At 43.9% G+C, this 19,747-nt stretch overlaps 1 protein-coding gene across 1 annotated transcript in view; it reads right to left on the bottom strand.

The window, feature by feature from the left end:
• Nucleotides 1-19,747, bottom strand: part of EDEM3 (ER degradation enhancing alpha-mannosidase like protein 3) — a 151,789-nt gene that overhangs the window by 98,984 nt on the left and 33,058 nt on the right. The window contains exons 2-3 of the mRNA XM_040408660.1: nucleotides 16,540-16,585; nucleotides 1,742-1,842 (exon numbers count right to left, since the gene is read on the bottom strand). Of these exons, the coding sequence (XP_040264594.1) occupies nucleotides 1,742-1,842; nucleotides 16,540-16,585 (147 nt within the window). The remainder of the gene's footprint in view (nucleotides 1-1,741; nucleotides 1,843-16,539; nucleotides 16,586-19,747) is intronic.

Genomic DNA, 19,747 nt, shown 5'->3' with positions numbered 1-19,747 from the left:
AGCTGACCGAATTCCTTACCTCTTCTCAAGCAATGATCAGCAAAAACACCACAGATGAGCCAGTTGGAGACTCTAAGCCAATCTCTTGCAGTATCTCTTGAATCTCTTCAGTCTCCTGCAATATCTCTTTACTAGTACTTAATGTAGTACTTGAAGCTAGTACTTGCAGCTAATGAATTAGGCCAGCTAATGAGTCTGTCTCTATATATACACACACTCCTTCCCAAACTCCTCCCCCAGCAACAAATGTAACACCTTAGTGAGCAATCATACAGACACCAATCACATTTGGTGTCTGTATGACCGGGACAAAGCGACAAAGCGGGATCATACCCGTACCCGCAGTCCCTGTCATACAGCGAGGAATCGCCGTGATTCATATTGCCACCTCAGTCAGTCTTCTGGGAAGGTGGGGCAGAAACCTGAATACTATCAGACGTCCCAGAAGGCCGGACCAAAAAGAGGGAGGTTCCCTCAGAGCCCACCCCTCGGCTGAGGGGGGGATAAAAATGGGTGTTTGGGAACAGGTAATTGTCAGCTATTTTTAGGATCCACATGGTTTGGAGTGACTGCCCATATCTTCAGCTGTCCCCACAGCCGGAATATAACTGCTGCATCTCAGTAAGCCAATATTCTGTATTTTATCCTGTTTATTTTATCTGTTCACTGCATTGTTATTGTATTTATATTTAGTTTTTATCTTTTATCTGACACTTTCTTTTTGTATTGCACTGCACTATTGTGTATTAAATTTAAACATTAATAAGTCCATTCCTTGTGGTCGTATAGAACTTGCTCTTTCGGAGGGAATAACGTTACCAGTAGTATTGGTGGGGTCCCATAAAGATAACCTGTGTTACTGTGTTAAATTTGGGTTGAGAGAATATCTGAGTATAGGCCCCTATTGCCTTATAGTATAGGTGGTGGCAGCTATTGTCATAGAAAATAATGGGGTGTTAGAATCTAGGGGAGTAAGTTAGCATAATTCCATCATCTAGAATAGGTGGGTGGGAATTTCTGTGGTAACTTGATGAGCTCACTAGTATAATTCACCCCAGTGACGTGACCTATTGAGTAGGGATCGTGACAGTCAGCGCTTTAAAAAACTTGGTTTAGCAACTTAGGCTTTTTTAAAGTTGGGTGGTATGTGTGTGTAGTGTATATATGGTTTATTTATGTATGTGTGCCATGTATACAGTGTATTTATATGTATGTGTGTTGCATATATATGGTGTATGTATATGTAAACATTTGTCGTGACGCCGCATGTCCACCGTTGAGTAGGAAACCTGTTAAAAATTTGAATCCCACCCCTGGTTAAAGGGTTGCTGACTTCAGCAAATGGCAGTTATCATGTAGATAAAGTTAATACAAGGCACTTACTAATGTATTATGACTGTCCATATTGCCTTCTTTGCTGGCTGGATTAGTTTTTCCATGACATTATACACTGCTTGTTTCCAGAGGTTTTGATCACCCTGCAATACATCGGCGAGGGCCATGCTTGTACACTAAAGGAAAAAGTGCTGGACTCTCGTATGTGCACTGCAGTGGTGGTTGTAACCCCTGGAAATTAGCAGTGTATAAGGAGATGGAAAATGAATCAAAGGAGGCAATATGGACAATCACAATACATTAGTGCCTTGTAGTAAGTATGATAAATGCCATTTCTGGAAGTGATACAACCCTTTAAGCTTCTGTAGAAAAAGAAAATCACAATCTGATATGATCAAGAACTTACTTCCCCAAAGCATCGTCTACATCTCCTCTGCTTGGCTCCTGGCCACGTATTCTACCACGACAGGTCAAAGGCATAAGTTCATCAGCAGGATATGCATGTTGCTGGGCGGAAAAGAGAAAAAGGTAACAACACTTTTATAGTCAATGGCATATTAAAGTCAAATTAATCACTCAAATAGATATTCATTGTCTATTAAAGATTGATGGTGTATATAAAACCTGTTTTTCTGTACTAAGTATTTCAATTTCATACAAGGAACTAGATTAGTTGGAAGCATCACCCACTAAACCTAATACAAATATATCAAAAGACATACCAACATAAAGGAGGAAAATGTGCAACACAAGTAAGGCAGTGAAAAGAAGCATACTGTAAACAGCGGCTAGACGCTAAAGCCTCATACACACCGCACAGCATACATGCAAGGGCAAAACTTTAATGGCAATGCTCTGTTTAACCATTTGTGCCACAGCAATAACAGCAGCTGACAAGTGAACATACAAATGTTTGCACCCTCCACCATTTCTCAGGGGAGACATGCCGAGAGCAGGTGAGTCTGTACAAGAGTGGAGACCTTTATATCAGCACAGCTCTGAAATGCACAAAGTCCTTACTTACTCTACAACACCCCAAAACAAACACATGAAATAAATGCCCAGAGGAGGGATTTCTTCGCTGTATTAGTTGTTGGCTTCCACTTCGGTGTTGCACAGCACATGAAATACACCAGGATAAAAGCTCATCCACACAGCCATTGCCATTTTTTGGGGTCCGCAAGTTGCGGATCCGCAAAACACGGATACCGACCGTTGTGCATTCCGCATTTTGTAGAACAGAACGTCCTGCCATCCACTGAACAGTCCTATACTTGTCCTTAAAACAGACAAATATAGGACATGTTCTTTTTTTTGTGAGTGCTGCGTAACGGATATACGGATGCGGACAGCATATGGTGTGCTGTCCGCAACTTTTGCGGCCCCATTGATGTGAATGGGTCCATATCCGACCCTCAAAAAAATGCGGATCGGATGCGGACAAAAAACACAGTTGCGTGCATGAATCCTAAGGGCTCGTTCACACGAACGTATTTTGCGTTCCGTATACGGGCAGTTATCTGCGTTCTGCATACGGAACAATTAATTTCAACGGGTCCACAAAATTATAAGTCCTGTACTATTCTTGTCTGTTTTGCAGACAAGAATAGGCATTTCTATAATAGGGTTCCTGTTTCGTTCCGCAAATTGCGGAAGCCACACGGGCGCCATCGGTGTTTTGCCATCTGTGTTTTGCAGATCCGCAATATGCGGCATGGTCATGTGAACAAGCCCTAAAGCTGTGGATTTCACATGACAAAAACTGCATCAACAACACACCTTACCCACATGCTGTATGCATCTCCCTCTATGCACCAGGATGATATAATTTGGCACGTACAATGGATATAGAGGCTTTAACCCTTGTGCCGTCAAGGACATATATCATGTGTCTTTGCAGAAAAGCATTTAAGCAGCCAATGGAGTATCTCATATGTCCTTGCTACTGATGGCTGGATCTCAAACTATGCAGCAGCTGGAGATATCGGCCATGGCTTGTTTCAAAGCTGACAATCTAAAACAATACAGCGCAGCACTAGCAGAAATACACCACAGCCCTTAGAAATAGGGTCCAATCAGAGCTGCATAAACCTGCAGCTCTCACTTCTGTCCCGAACACTGCAAACCTTGTCTTGTTGTAAAACTTAGATTGTAAGCTTAAAAACAAGACCAAACATCTGTAGCTGCTACACAGCCTGAGATATTCCAGGATAAAGAAGTTCTCCCCCACTTCAGCCAGCTGTGATCTCAGTCAGCATGGAGCAGGGTAGGTGGTCGAGAGGCCAACAAGTTGCAGGAAGAGAGTAGAGACACTAGATAGAGACCATATTTTATTTGAATAAGGACTCCAGACTATGGACTTCAGTCATAAATTTGAATTTTCATCCAATTTTTGCTTATAATCACAGTTTGCTTCAAAGTTGCATGAAAGTAGTTGCGTTTATCAATTATCAGGATATACACTGCTCAAAAAAATAAAGGGAACACAAAAATAACACATCCTAGATCTGAGTTAATTAAATATTCTTCTGAAATACTTTGTTCTTTACATAGTTGAATGTGCTGACAACAAAAATCACACAAAAATAAAAAAATGGAAATCAAATTTTTCAACCCATGGAGGTCTGGATTTGGAGTCGCACTCAAAATTAAAAGTGGAAAAACACACTACAGGCTGATCCAACTTTGATGTAATGTCCTTAAAACAAGTCAAAATAAGGCTCAGTAGTGTGCGTGGCCTCCACGTGCCTGTATGACCTCCCTACAATGCCTGTGCATGCTCCTGATGAGGTGGCGGACGGTCTCCTGAGGGATCTCCTCCCAGACCTGGACTAAAGCATCTGCCAACTCCTGGACAGTCTGTGGTGCAACGTGACATTGGTGGATAGAGCGAGACATGATGTCCCAGATGTGCTCAATTGGATTCAGGTCTGGGGAACGGGCGGGCCAGTCCATAGCATCAATGCCTTCGTCTTGCAGGAACTGCTGACACACTCCAGCCACATGAGGTCTAGCATTGTCTTGCATTAGGAGGAACCCAGGGCCAACCGCACCAGCATATGGTCTCACAAGGGGTCTGGGGATCTCATCTCGGTACCTAATGGCAGTCAGGCTACCTCTGGCGAGCACATGGAGGGCTGTGCGGCCCTCCAAAGAAATGCCACCCCACACCATTACTGACCCAATGCCAAAGCGGTCATGCTGGAGGATGTTGCAGGCAGCAGAACGTTCTCCACGGCGTCTCCAGACTCTGTCACGTCTATCACATGTGCTCAGTGTGAACCTGCTTTCATCTGTGAAGAGCACAGGGCGCCAATGGCGAATTTGCCAATCTTAGTGTTCTCTGGCAAATGCCAAACGTCCTGCACGGTGTTGGGCTGTAAGCACAACCCCCACCTGTGGACGTCGGGCCCTCATATCACCCTTATGGAGTCTGTTTCTGACCGTTTGAGCAAACACATGCACATTTGTGGCCTGCTGGATGTCATTTTGCAGGGCTCTGGCAGTGCTCCTCCTGTTCCTCCTTGCACAAAGGCGGAGGTAGCGGTCCTGCTGCTGGGTTGTTGCCCTCCTACGGCCTCCTCCACGTCTCCTGATGTACTGGCCTGTCTCCTGGTAGCGCCTCCATGCTCTGGACACTACGCTGACAGACACAGCAAACCTTCTTGCCACAGCTCGCATTGATGTGCCATCCTGGATAAGCTGCACTACCTGAGCCACTTGTGTGGGTTGTAGACTCCGTCTCATGCTACCACTAGAGTGAAAGCACCGCCAGCATTCAAAAGTGACCAAAACATCAGCCAGGAAGCATAGGAACTGAGAAGTGGTCTGTGGTCACCACCTGCAGAACCACTCCTTTATTGGTGGTGTCTTGCTAATTGCCTATAATTTCCACCTGTTGTCTGTCCCATTTGCACAACAGCATGTGAAATTGATTGTCACTCAGTGTTGCTTCCTAAGTGGACAGTTTGATTGACTTGGAGTTACATTGTGTTGTTTAAGTGTTACCTTTATTTTTTTGAGCAGTGTATTTTTGTAGAAAGTAGGCTAGTAACATGGCAGCTGTTTGCAGTGTATAATATACATTTTAATGCATATGAATGGTCTGGTTAAGTGTCTTTAAGAGCACAAGCTCTTACTAATGTGTATACTTATGGTATAGATATTATGGCATCAGTGATCTAACAATTAGAGTAAAAAAAAATAAAAAAAATAAAGTTTAAAAGAAAAAGAAAAGAAAAATAACAAACAAAAAAACAACAATTTTGTAACCAGTGTCAGGAAATGACTAACTAAATGTTTGAAATGCCAGTGTTTGGTTACTTCTCCACTCAAAAACGGAATACAAAAGTAATTAAGAAATTCTATGTAGCCCAAAACAAAATGGTATCAAAAATGATAGCTTGTCCCACAAAAAAAAAAAAAAAAAAAAAGAGTCCTCCTCACACAACTCCATAAATGGAAATATAAAAGATTTATAGGCGTCAGTTTTTAATTTTTTTTCAGTGTTAAAACATAATAAAATAAAAAAAATATACAAAATTTGGTTATTGCTGTAATCATATAATTTTTGTTGACCAGTAAGTGTATGCAAACGAGCCTCTAGGAGCAATGAGCTGAGCTCTCTCTATAAGGATTCATGTACATGACCACGCAGTGTTTTGTGGGCTGAAAATTGCGGATCCACATAACACTGATGCCAGCTGTGTGTGCGCCAAATTGTGAAACAGAAAGTCCATGATAAAAAAAATATAATAAAAAATGTCCTATTGGGCATTTCTTTTTTTTTTTTTGCTGGGCCATGGAACAGAGCAACGGATGCATTGAAGTGAATTTTTTTGCAGCTCAGATGTGGACGCAAACAACGTTCGTGTGCATGAGCCCTAATAGCAATGCCCCCATTGATTCTAGAGGCTTATTTGTATACATTAAAACATTTTTTCTCAGCTGCCAAGTGCACATGTAACAGGTCAGCCAGTGTCATAGGTACAAATCTGCTGACAGATGCCCTCTTAATGTTTTTTTATTAGGATTTGATGTGAAAGTATATATCACTGTCCCTACATAATACTGAAAAAAATTTTTTTTTAAAAAAGACAGTTAGGCCCCTTTCACACGGGCGTTGCGGGAAAATGTGCGGGTGCGTTACGGGAACACCCACGATTTTTCCGCACTAGTGCAAAACATTGTAATGCGTTTTGCACTCGCGTGAGAAAAATCGCGCGTGTTTGGTACCCAAACGCGAACTTCTTCACAGAAGTTCGGACTTGGGATCGGTGTTCTGTAAATAGTATTATTTTCCCTTATAACATGGTTATAAGGGAAAATAATAGCATTCTGAATACAGAATGCATAGTAAAATAGCGCTGGAGGGGTTAAAAAAATAAAATTTAACTCACCTTAGTCCACTTGTTCGCGGCCCGGCATCTCCTTCTGGCTTCATCTGATCTCTGTGCAGCAACAGGACCTTTGGTGACGTCACTCCGGTCATCACATGATCCATCACCATAGTAAAAGATCATGTGACGTACCATGTGATGACCGGAATGACGTCACCAAAGGTCCTGTTGCTGCACAGAGATCAGATGAAGCCAGAAGGAGATGCCGGCTACGCGGTCAAGTGGACTAAGGTGAGTTAAATTATTTATTTATTTTTTTAACCCCTTCAGCGATGTTTTACTATGCACTCTGTATTCAGAATGCTTTTATTTTCCCTTATAACCATGTTATAAGGGAAAATAATAATGATCGGGACTCCATCCCGATAGTCTAGCAACCGTGCGTGAAAATCGCACCGCATCCGCACTTGCTTGCGATTTTCACGCAACCCCATTCATTTCTATGGGGCCTGCGTTACGTGAAAAACACACAAAGAGGAGCATGCTGCAATTTTCACACAACGCACAAGTGATGCGTGAAAATCACAGCTCATGTGAACAGCCCCATAGTAATGAATGGGTCGGTATTCAGTGCGGGTGCAATGCGGTCACCTCCCGCATCGCATCCGCACGGAATACTCGCTCGTATGAAAGGGGCCTTACAGTTTAACCCTTTCACCCCCGGAGGTTTGTATTTTCATTTTGCGCTTCCTGCCTTCCCAGAGCCATAACTTTTTTATTTTTCTGTTCACATAGCCATATGAGGGCTTGTTTTTTGTGGGACAAGTTGTACTTTACAACACCACCATTTAATATTGCATAAGATGTAGTGGTAAGCGGGCAAAATTTTTTTTCCAAATGGGATGAAATTGCAAAAAATTAAATAAAAATAAAAGCTATTCCACCACAGTTTTGCGTTTTTTTTTTTTATTTACGACGTTCGATGCGCGTTAAAACTGACCGGTTACTTTTATTCTACAAGTCAGTACGAATCCGGTGATATACTTATATGTATTAGTTTTTCTTGCGTTCTGATTAAAGGAAACCTGTCAGCGGCAAAAGCCATCCCAAACCGCCAACAGTACCTTCCAGTAGCCGGGAGTGAGTTTCTAATGATTATTTTCTTACTTCTGCCCAGGGCCGGATTAAGAGCATCATGGGCCTGGTGCTGAGGATTTTGCTGGGCCTTTTTATGGAACTGCACTCAGTGTCTTAATTACATATATATTTTAATCGATACCATTAAAGTATTTTGTTCCTGCAACTACCCCTTCATTTGGCGTCTATCTTGGCAACATGGAGGGGGACCACGGGAGGGGGACCCTGAGGGTGGGGGCACCCTCAGGGCACTATAGTGTCAGGAAAACCGCTTTGTTTTCCTGACACTATAGTGATCATTTAACATGACTATGAAGATTACTGTTTTCTAGCTGCTGTGGACTGTGGACAACAGCAGCTAGAAACAGTAATTTTCATAGAGCTGTGTTCTGATTTATGGACACAGCACTCAGCATGCTTAGCCAGTCAGATAGAAGGCTGGCTAAGCATGCTGAGAGCTGTGTCTAAATAACATAACAGATTAAAGGGATTCTGTCACCAGGTTTGACCCCTGTCAGCTAAACATATGCTGATGTTCAGGGCGTCTTCACGATTCCTAATGTGGGCTTATAAATGTCATCTGTGGGCTTATTTAGCTAAAAAACTGCTTTTACTAACCTGTCAGTCAAACAAATAAGGTGCCCAAGGGGATGTTAATGGATGCAAGGTGCCGGCCGCACCCGCCGCCGTTCGTGCCCAGCGCCGCCTTTCCGGACTTCTGCGCCGCCTCCTAATCCTCTGTGCCGCCTCTCGCTCTCCCTCCCTCCCCCCTCCTCCTGCTGTAAGATCTCGCGCATACAGGGGTTGAGCGAAGTGCCGGCGCATGCGCACTTCGCTGTAAGAAGCCAAATGGAGAAGTCTGCACGGGCGCATCAGGCAGAGCCCTGTGCGCAAGCGCGAGATCTTAAAGCAGAAGGAGGGGGGAGGGAGGGAGGGAAAGCGAGAGGCGGCACAGAGGATTAGGAGGCAGTGCAGAAGTCCGGAAAGGCGGCGCTGGGCACGAACGGCGGTGGGTGCGGTGGGCATCTTGCACCCATTAACATCCCCTTGGGCACCTTATTTGTTTGACTGACAGGTTAGTAATAGCTGTTTTTTTAGCTAAATAAGCCCACAGATGACATTTATAAGCCCACATTAGGAATCGTGAAGACGCCCTGAACATCAGCATATGTTTAGCTGACAGGGGTCAAACCTGGTGACAGAATCCCTTTAAAGAAATTACTGTTTCTAGCTGCTGTGGACTGTGGACTGTGGACTAGCAGCTAGAAACAGTAATTTCTTTATGTGTTATGTTATTTAGACTGAGCTCTCAGCATGCTTAGCCAGTCAGTAATTTTCATAGTGCTGTTCTGATTTATGGACACAGCTCTCAGCATGCTTAGCCAGCCTTCTATCTGGCTGTGCTTCTTGAGAGTCACAGTCCACAGGCTCAGAAACAGTCAGATAGAAGGCTGGCTAAGCATGCTGAGAGCTGTGTCCATAGATCAGAACAGCACTATGATTGCCCTCCCTTCCAACTGGATGAGTTTATCTGATACCTGCTCCAGAAGCTCCTGCTGTCTCGCGGGCTGGTGTGGCTGAGCGCTGTGGACCGTGTGCTGGTCGAAACTGCTGAGCAGGTTGTACCCAGCGCAGCGTGCAGGAGGGATAACCGCGGGCGCACTGAGGTCATATCCAGCGGGCCGGCATTACAGGAACAGCACCAGCTGCTCTGACGTCCTGCCGCCGGATATCCTGTGACGTATATCCGGCGGTAGGACGTCAGAGCAGCTGGTGCTGTTCCTGTAATGCCGGCCCGCCGGATATGACCTCAGTAGTGATGGGAAGTTCGGATCTTTCAGATGAATCGGTTCATGAATCGGATCTTCGGTTCACTTGCTGAGTCACGGACTGCTGAGCTGACTCGCAAGTGAACCGAAGACTCTAGGTGCCGGTGCGCATGCGCAGATGCTATCCATCCGATTCACTTGCTGCTGCTGACTCAGTCGGCTCTTCAGCTCTCTAATGAGTGAGTCAGGATCAGGAAGAGTGTTTGATTATAGTGATAGTGAAGGGAAGCAGAGGCTGACGCCGGACAGGAGGACTCAGGACAGGACTCAGGAGCGGTCACTGTGGTGTGCATTGTTGTCTGTTGTGCATTGTTACCCACAGTGACAACCGTCTGACACTGACAGTAGTACAAGCAACCAAGTGAAGTGAAGTGTGAATGCACAGGGAAAACTATGTGCTGAACTGATAACAGTATTACAGTAACACAGTCACTGGCTGATAATAAAATAGTCCCCACAGTCCCCACTTAATGGAATCCATAAAGGAGATGTGAACCCACCCTTAGTTATATAGCTACTGAATGAGATGCCTTTAACATATAGATCTCCTGAGAAGCCAATTTGATCCTAAAGGGTTAATTCAACCTGTAATCTAAACTCTGTGTCATCTGTCACTTCTCTTATCTCTCTGCTCCTGTCAAAGGCGTACATAGAAATCACTGGGCCCCATAGCAAGAATCTAAATTGGGCCCCCATTCCCCTTTTATAGCCCCTCCCACTACCCATTCCAGGCCTCTCTCTTTGTTCCATGAACTATGTTCGCTGCTGTTTTATAATTTATGCCATCAGGGCCGGATTGGGATTACAAAACAGGCATAATAGATACAGTGTGTACAGATGTATAGTGTATACAGCAGTGTACTGATATGTGAGGTACGTGGTATAATAGATGCAGTGTGTACAGATATATAGTATATACAGCAGTGTACTGATATGTGAGGTACGAGGTATAATAGATGCAGTGTGTACAGATATATAGTATATACAGCAGTGTACTGATATGTGAGGAACGTGGTATAATAGATGCAGTGTGTACAGATATATAGTATATACAGCAGTGTACTGATATGTGAGGTACGAGGTATAATAGATGCAGTGTGTACAGATATATAGTGTATACAGCAGTGTACTGATATGTGAGGAACGTGGTATAATAGATGCAGTGTGTACAGATATATAGTATATACAGCAGTGTACTGATATGTGAGGTACGAGGTATAATATATGCAGTGTGTACAGATATACAGTATATACAGCAGTGTACTGATATGTGAGGTAAGAGGTATAATAGATGCAGTGTGTTCAGGTATATAGTATATACAGCAGTGTACTGATATGTGAGGTACGAGGTATAATAGATGCAGTGTACAGATATATAGTATATACAGGAGTGTACTGATATGTGAGGTATGAGGTATAATAGATGCAGTGTGTACAGATATATAGTATATACAGCAGTGTACTAATATGTGAGGTATGAGGTATAATAGATGCAGTGTGTACAGATATATAGTATATACAGCAGTGTACTGATATGTGAGGTAAGAGGTATAATAGCTGCAGTGTGTACAGATATATAGTATATACAGCAGTGTACTGATATGTGAGGAACGTGGTATAATATATGCAGTGTGTTCAGGTATATAGTATATACAGCAGTGTACTGATATATGAGGTATAAATTACAGCTCGTACCTCACATATCAATCCAATACTGTATATACAATATACCTGTATACACTACATCTATTATACCTCATACCTAACATATCAGTACACTGCTGTATATACAATATACCTGTACACACTGCATATATTATACCTTGTACCTCACATATCAGTACACTGCAATATATATTATATATCTGTACATATTGCATCTATAATACTGTTTAATATATGCAGTGTGTGTGTGTGTGTATATATATGTGAGACATATAATGTATAATACTGTAGATGCAGTATTTATAGAAATATGTGGTCAGTTATACATTATAGTCACTGTGTGTGTGAAGTACATGAGGTAGTGGTCACTGTACCTGTCTGAAGTATTATACATGAGTGAGCAATGAGTAAAAACAGGGCATGGAGGGGGGGGGGGTAAATGATGAAAAGTGGAGGACCTCCTCTTACCACTCCATTCCAGTCTGTATGGATCAATGCAGAGCTGATTGTGAACTTCTAATACTTGCTGTTAGGGGTTGAAGGATCTGTGATGATGTCATCACAGGTCCTGGCAGATGTACCTTTCAAACCTAGGAACTACACCATTTTTGGTGCAGTTCCTTTGCTAGATTCTGCAGGACCTGTGATGCTGAAGATGATGTCATCACAGGTCCTGGCAGATGCACTGTTCTAACCTGGGAACTACACTTTACACTGTGCAGTTCCCTTACAGGACCTGTGAAGACTCCCTGTACTACTCAGACGACTGAGAGCTGCTAGTGCTTGCCTTGCCTCAGCTCTGATTGGTTGGTGGGTGGGGAGGGGAGGGGCTGGCAGAAGCAGCTTCCACTCTAGGATCATTGTACACTCCTCCCGAGTCCCGCCCTCAGGCTCCCTGCTGCCAGCGTGAGGTGAGCATCTCTGCAGTGTCTGTGTGCTATGTGACGCTGCGCTGTGTACAACAGAGGACTTTTAACCCTCCCGACGGCCTTTTGGCTGGCAGATGGGCCTATTTTATGGTAGGGGCCTGGAGCTGCAGCTCCATCAGCCCCTACGTTAATCCGGCCCTGCTTCTGCCTCATGTGAATGCAGTATGAAAAACTTTTTATTCCCTGTCCGCGCTATTTTCTAGTCAGGCTTGAAGTCAAGGGGGCAGTGGCCTCTTTGCTTCAAGTCAAGGTAACCACGTCCCCTTCCCTGCCCCTTCTCCTGTGACTGACAGCAGACTGTCAGGCATAAGCGCTGTCAGTCACAGCGAAGGGGCAGGGAAGGGGGCGCGGTTACCGTGACTTGAAGCAAAGAGGCCGCTGCCTCCGTGACTTCAAGCCTGATTGGAAAATAGCGCAGACGGAGGATAAAAGAACGTTTTTCATAATTCTGCTTCATCAGAATGCAGTAAGAAAATCATCATTAGAAACTCACTGCCGGCTACTTGAAGGTACCGCTGGCAGTTTGGGATGGCTTTTGCCGCTGACCGGTTCCCTTTAAAAAGTGGGGTGGGGGGGATCTGTTTTATTTTTTGTCACCATATTTTGACCCCTATAACTTTTTTGTAATTATGTGTACAGAACTGTATGGGGGCTCATTTTTTTGCGGGGTGTTTATGACTTTTTGATCACTTTTTATTTTTTTATTTGTAGAAAATAAAAGCAACCTAAAATGGCGAATCGGCCATTTGGACACTTTTTTGCGTTTTGCTGTTTGCCGTCTGGGGAATATATTTTTATACTATGGGTGTTATCGCACATTGCGACACCCATGATGTGTATTTTATTTTATTTTTTTTACACTTTTTTATAGTTCTCACTTTGGGGGAGGGGGATTGGGGGATGCGGTTTATAGGGCAAAAAATATAGTACTTTCATTTAATCCCATCATAAACATTCCTGCTAAGGCGATAAGGAGACCCCTTTACATGGAGTTTTCATATAAAATACACATTTCTCAAATAAAGTGTACTACAAAAATACTTGAAATCACTGTCCCTGCATAATACAGAAATTTTTTTTTAATGACCGTTACAGTTTAACCCTTTGACCCCCGAGGTTTGCGTTTTCGTTTTGCGCTCCCTGCCTTCCCAGAGCCATAACTTTTATTTTTCTGTTCACATAGCCATATGAGGGCTTGTTTTTTGTGGGACAAGTTGTACTTTACAACACGACCATTTAATATTGCTAACTCTGCTAACACCGATACACCGCCGGCCGCAATGCTGCACAGCGAAGCCGGCAATGTATCAGTGGGGAGGGAGGAGGGGCTGGGGACCGGCATCTGGTGTTGTAATGGCAGCGGAGCCCGATGCAGTCACTGTATTCTATTACACCGGGCCCCGCTCACTGTAGTATTAATATGTAAGGCATTAACGTAGGCATTAAACTATAGCAATCCTCTGCGTACTCACTTCAAACTCACGTAGCAGGCAGGCCGGGCGGCAGCGTAAAGTCACTCACTACGTCACGCGCCTGCTCCGCCTGCTTCATTCATAAAGTGGGAGGAGCAGGCACGTGACGTAGCGAGTTATGCTGCCGCCCGGCCTGCCTGCTACAGGAGTTTCAAGTAAGTAAGTATGCAGAGGATTGCAATAGTTTAATGCTTACACGTTACATATGAATACTACAGTGAGCGGGGCCCGGTGTAATAGAATACAGTGACCTGCTGCCATTACAACACCATATGTCAGCCCCCACCCCCTGTATTGGGGGTCATTCACTTACAGGGACACTGTTATGATATATAGCATCATAAGATGCAATATATGTGTCATCCACAGATCCCTTCCATAACAGTGCGTCATCCACAGATCCCTTCCATAACAGTGCGTCATCCACAGATCCCCTCCATAACAGTGCGTCATCCACAGATCCCCTCCATAACAGTGCGTCATCCACAGATCCCCTCCATAACAGTGCGTCATCCACAGATCCCCTCCATACCAGTGTGTCATCCACAGATCCCCTCCATACCAGTGTCATCCACAGATCCCCTCCATAACAGTGTGTCATCCACAGATCCCCTCCATAACAGTGTGTCCTCCACAGATCCCCTCCATAACAGTGTGTCATCCACAGATCCCCTCCATAACAGTGTGTCATCCACAGATCCCCTCCATAACAGTGTGTCATCCACAGATCCCCTCCATAACAGTGTGTCATCCACAGATCCCCTCCATAACAGTGTGTCATCCACAGATCCCCTCCATAACAGTGTGTCATCCACAGATCCCCCCCATGACAGTGTGTCATCCACAGATCCCCTCCATAACAGTGTGTCATCCACAGATCCCCTCCATAACAGTGTGTCATCCACAGATCCCCTCCATAACAGTGTGTCATCCACAGATCCCCTCCATAACAGTGTGTCATCCACAGCTCCCCTCCATAACAGTGCGTCATCCACAGCTCCCCTCCATAACAGTGCGTCATCCACAGCTCCCCCCCATAACAGTGCGTCATCCACAGCTCCTCTCCATAACAGTGCGTCATCCACAGACCACCATTAGTTCAAAACCAACCAAAAGCACTTTTGGTTAAAAAAAAAATAATTTTTATTTTCCTCCTCCAAAACCTAGGTGCCTCTTATAGGGTGAAAAATACGGTAATCCACCAAACCGCATCTATTAACCCCTCAGGTGCCACAAATATATTACTTATCGCCGCGTCCAAAAAAGTTTGAACTATTAAAATATCTTTTGCGGTCAACACCGTAACAAACACGCAATTCGCAATTTTTTTGTCACCTTCGCCCCAAAAATAGGATAGGACTGTTCTATTAAGGGCCGAATGTTCCATAAAATGCGTAATGAACGCTGCTTTTTTGCGGTTTTCTTTTTGCATGGTGTTGAATATCGCCATACTTTTTTATGGTATCGAAATCTAATACCAATTTTGGCATCGTGACAACCCTATATCCTAATGCTGTATTAAAAAGAGATGAAAAGCAAAACTAATTTTAGTGATCACCCGCCACTCCTGTTCTAAGGCTTCTTGACCCCTGATTCTAAGAACATTCAGCACACGTACACCCTGCGTCCCGACACGTACCCCCCTTCTTCAGGGGAAAAACAGACGCTGGGTGTCCAGCGAAACATGTCGGGACGCAGGGTGTACGTGTGCTGAATGTTCTTAGAATCAGTGGTAACAGGCAGGGAGCTCTGATAAGAGCAAATTCTATAGCGCAGAGATCAGTGTAGATTTGACCACTGGCAGGAGCGCTCGAGCGGCTCAAGTCAATACAACACATCAACCTCCAGATATCAAAGGAGAAAAATAAAAATAGCAGAAGCTAAGATAAGAGCTAATGATATAGTATAGGAGGTTAGAATTGTGACTGTCAGCTGGAGCGTGCACATAGCCGAGGTCACTACAATATATTAACCCTCACTTTCCTGCTGCAAAAAACACAGATAGTAAATGGTGTGTGAGCAAACAAATCACCAGCCGGCATACCACTGAGAATTTTTTAAGTGTCTATAATGTCTAAATGGTTGTTTTAAACAATAAACAAATAAAAGTGAAGTTTGAAAAAAATAAACAGCACATAAAAAAGACGTATTCAGTACAGATGGCAGGCCCAGTGAGCATTTGTTTGGTGAAAGCTGAGTGACGTATCATCATCAGCCATCTTGTGGATGCGTCCTTCGTTTGGATGGTGGAGATTTACAGAACAACCCCTATAATGTCCCCCAAAATGCTTGGGCATCTCATACATAGTTACCCCATTTCCCAGCACCTGCGCTGCTCTTGATGCCCGCACGGCCACCGCTGCTAAACATGCGGCGACTGTGGTGGTGTGGTTTGGGGTTCAGCCAATAGCAGGCTGTGACGGGGACACTTCTCCCTAATGTCACCCACAATGCTAGGGAGGCTCGTCCCCATCGTGACCTCCTATTGCCTGCCCCACCCCCCTCCCCCAGTCACCGGATGTTTTGATCAGCGTGATGGGGAGATGCAGTAGCGGCCATGTGGGCAACAAAAGCAACGCAAGTGCCGATGTAAATATAACCTGTATGAGGTGCCCGGGGATTTTGGGGGGCATTATAGGGGTTGGATAACCCCTTTAACAAAGGCTACATTATATATTGTCATATATATACATCTTACATACACATTGGTTTACAGCAGCCAGAAAGTGGCCAACCCCTTTAAGCTGTAACATTATTTTCTTTAATCACTGGGTCAGTTGCACATGTTTTTTTCTAGATCTTCTACATCACATTATCAGATAATTATACTCACCATGTAATTGCCATACGCATGATCAAACATTTCTAGCACTTGTACCCTGTAAGAAAATAGCAGGTGTTACTATGGTCATTTTCATCAGGCCTTTCTTGTCTTAGAAGTGCACATTTGGTTTCATAAGGAGAACACTCATTAAATCACTTGGGACAGGAGGGTCACTTACTTGTCATACAACTAGAATATCAGATATAGACACACAAACTGTAATCCATGCCACTGTCTAGAGGATCCACTCACACGCCTATGTTCATCTCATAAGGAGAATAGTGGACTGGTACTTTTAAAGGCTATTTTACACTATTTTTTTAATTGGTCTTTATTACAAATATGGAACCCTTTTTTCTGTACAGAGCGGAGATGCTCAAACAGAGGAATCTGAACTTATCTCTGCTCTCTGACATTATAAACACTCATTATAGCTCAGTTCTCATCTTACTGATAAGAATATGGCATAGGGCTCTTTCACACCTGCGTTATTGTCTTCCGGCATAGAGTTCCGTCGTCGGGGCTCTATGCCGGAAGAATCCTGATCAGGATTATCCTAATGCATTCTGAATGGAGAGTAATCCGTTCAGGATGCATCAGGATGTCTTCAGTTCCGGTACGGAACGTTTGTTGGCCGGAGAAAATACCGCAGCATGCTGCGCTTTTTGCTCCGGCCAAAAATCCGGAACACTTGCCGCAAGGCCGGATCCGGAATTAATGCCCATTGAAAGGCATTGATCCGGATCCGGCCTTAAGCTAAACGTCGTTTCGGCGCATTGCCGGATCCGACGTTTAGCTTTTTCAGAGTGGTTACCATGGCTGCCGGGACGCTAAAGTCCTGACAGCCATGGTAAGTGTAGCGGGGAGCGGGGGAGCAGTGTACTTACCGTCCGTGCGGCTCCCCGGGCGCTCCAGAGTGACGTCAGGGCGCCCCAAGCGCATGGATCACGTGATCACATGGATCACGTCATCCATGCGCATGGGGCGCTCTGACGTCATTCTGGAGCGCCCCGGGAGCCGCACGGACTGTAAGTATACCGCTCCCCCGCTCCCCGCTCCTACTATGGCAACCAGGACTTTAATAGCGTCCTGGGTGCCATAGTAACACTGAAAGCATTTGGAAGACGGTTCCGTCTTCAAATGCTTTCAGTACACTTGCGTTTTTCCGGATCCGGCAGGCACCTCCGGCAACGGAAGTGCATGCCGGATCCCAACAACGCAAGTGTGAAAGAGGCCTTAAATAAGTGTTTATAACCTCTTAATAGAAACATAGAATGTGTCGGCAGATAAGAACCATTTGGCCCATCTAGTCTGCCCAATATACTAAATACTATGGATAGCCCCTGGCTTTATCTTATATGAAGGATGGCCTTATGCCTATCCCATGCATGCTTAAAACTCCTCCACTGTATTTGCAGCTGCCACTTCTGCAGGAAGGCTATTCCATGCATCCACTACTCTCTCAGTAAAGTAATACTTCCTGATATTACTTTTAAACCTTTGCCCCTCTAATTTAAAACTATGTCCTCTCGTAGCAGTTTTTCTTCTTTTAAATATTCTTTCCTCTTTTACCTTGTTGATTCCCTTTATGTATTTAAAAGTTTCTATCATATCCCCTCTGTCTCGTCTTTCTTCCAAGCTATACATGTTAAGGTCCTTTAATCTTTCCTGGTAAGTTTTATCCTGCAATCCATGTACTAGTTTAGTAGCTCTTCTCTGAACTCTCTCCAAAGTATCAATATCCTTCTGGAGATATGGTCTCCAGTACTGAGCACAATACTCCAAATGAGGTCTCACTAGTGCTCTGTAGAACGGCATGAGCACCTCCCTCTTTCTACTGGTAATTCCTCTTGCTATACACCCAAGCATTCTGCTAGCATTTCCTGCTGCTCTGTGACATTGTCTGCCTACCTTTAAGTCTTCTGAAATAATGATCCCTAAATCCCTTTCCTCAGATACTGAGGTTAGGACTGTATCACTGATTTTATATTCTGCTCTTGGGTTTTTACATCCCAGGTGCATTATCTTGCACTTATCAACATAAAATTTTAGTTGCCAGATTTTTGACCATTCCTCTAGTTTTCCTAAGTCCTTTTCCATTTGGTGTATTCCTCCAGGAAAATCAACCCTGTTACAAATCTTTGTGTCATCAGCAAAAAGACACACCTTACCATTGAGGCCTTCTGCAATTTCGCTGACAAAGATATTAAACAATATGGGTCCCAGAACAGATCCCTGAGGTACCCCACTGGTAACAAGACCTTGGTCTGAATATACTCCATTGACTACAACCCTCTGTTGCCTGTCCCTCAGCCACTGCCTAATCCATTCAACAATATGGGAGTCCAAGCCCAATGACTGCACTTTATTGATAAGCCTTCTATGTGGGACAGTATCAAAAGCCTTACTAAAGTCTAGATAAGCGATGTCTACTGCACCTCCTCCATCTATTATTTTAGTCACCCAATCAAAAAAATCAATAAGATTAGTTTGACATGATCTCCCTGAAGTAAACCCATGCTGTTTTTCATCTTTCAATCCATGGGATTTTAGATGTTCCACAATCCTCTCCTTAAGTATGGTTTCCATTAATTTCCCCACTATTGATGTCAGGCTTACTGGCCTATAGTTGCCCGATTCCTCCCTACTACCTTTCTTGTGAATGGGCACAACATTTGCTAATTTCCAATCTTCTGGGACGACTCCTGTTGCCAGTGATTGGTTAAATAAATCTGTTAATGGATTTGCTAGTTCACCGCTGAGCTCTTTTGATAGCTTTGGGTGTATCCCATCAGGCCCCTGTGACTTATTTGTATTAATTTTAGACAGTTGACTTAGAACCTCTTCCTCTGTAAAGACACATGCGTCAAAAGATTCATTAGTCTTCTTTCCCAACTGAGGTCCTTCTCCTTCATTTTCCTTTGTAAAAACTGAACAGAAGTATTCATTGAGGCAGTCAGCTACTTCTTTATCTTCTTCCATATACCTTCCTTTAGTTTTTAATTTGGTAATTCCTTGTTTTATAGTTTCCTTTTTTCATTTATGTATCTGAAGAATGCCTTATCGCCTTTTTTCCCTGACTGAGCTAATTTCTCTTCTGCCTGTGCTTTAGAAGCTCTTATAACTTGTTTGGCCTCTCTCTGCCTAATCTTATAAATTTGTCTGTCATCCTCGTTTTTTTTTTTTTTTATAATTCCTAAATGCTATCTTTTTGTTT

This window comes from Bufo bufo, chromosome 9, assembly GCF_905171765.1.
Source record: "Bufo bufo chromosome 9, aBufBuf1.1, whole genome shotgun sequence".
NCBI lineage: Eukaryota > Metazoa > Chordata > Amphibia > Anura > Bufonidae > Bufo > Bufo bufo.
The sequence above is the reverse complement of the archived record's forward strand: the minus strand, read 5'-3'. Positions and strand labels throughout refer to the sequence as shown.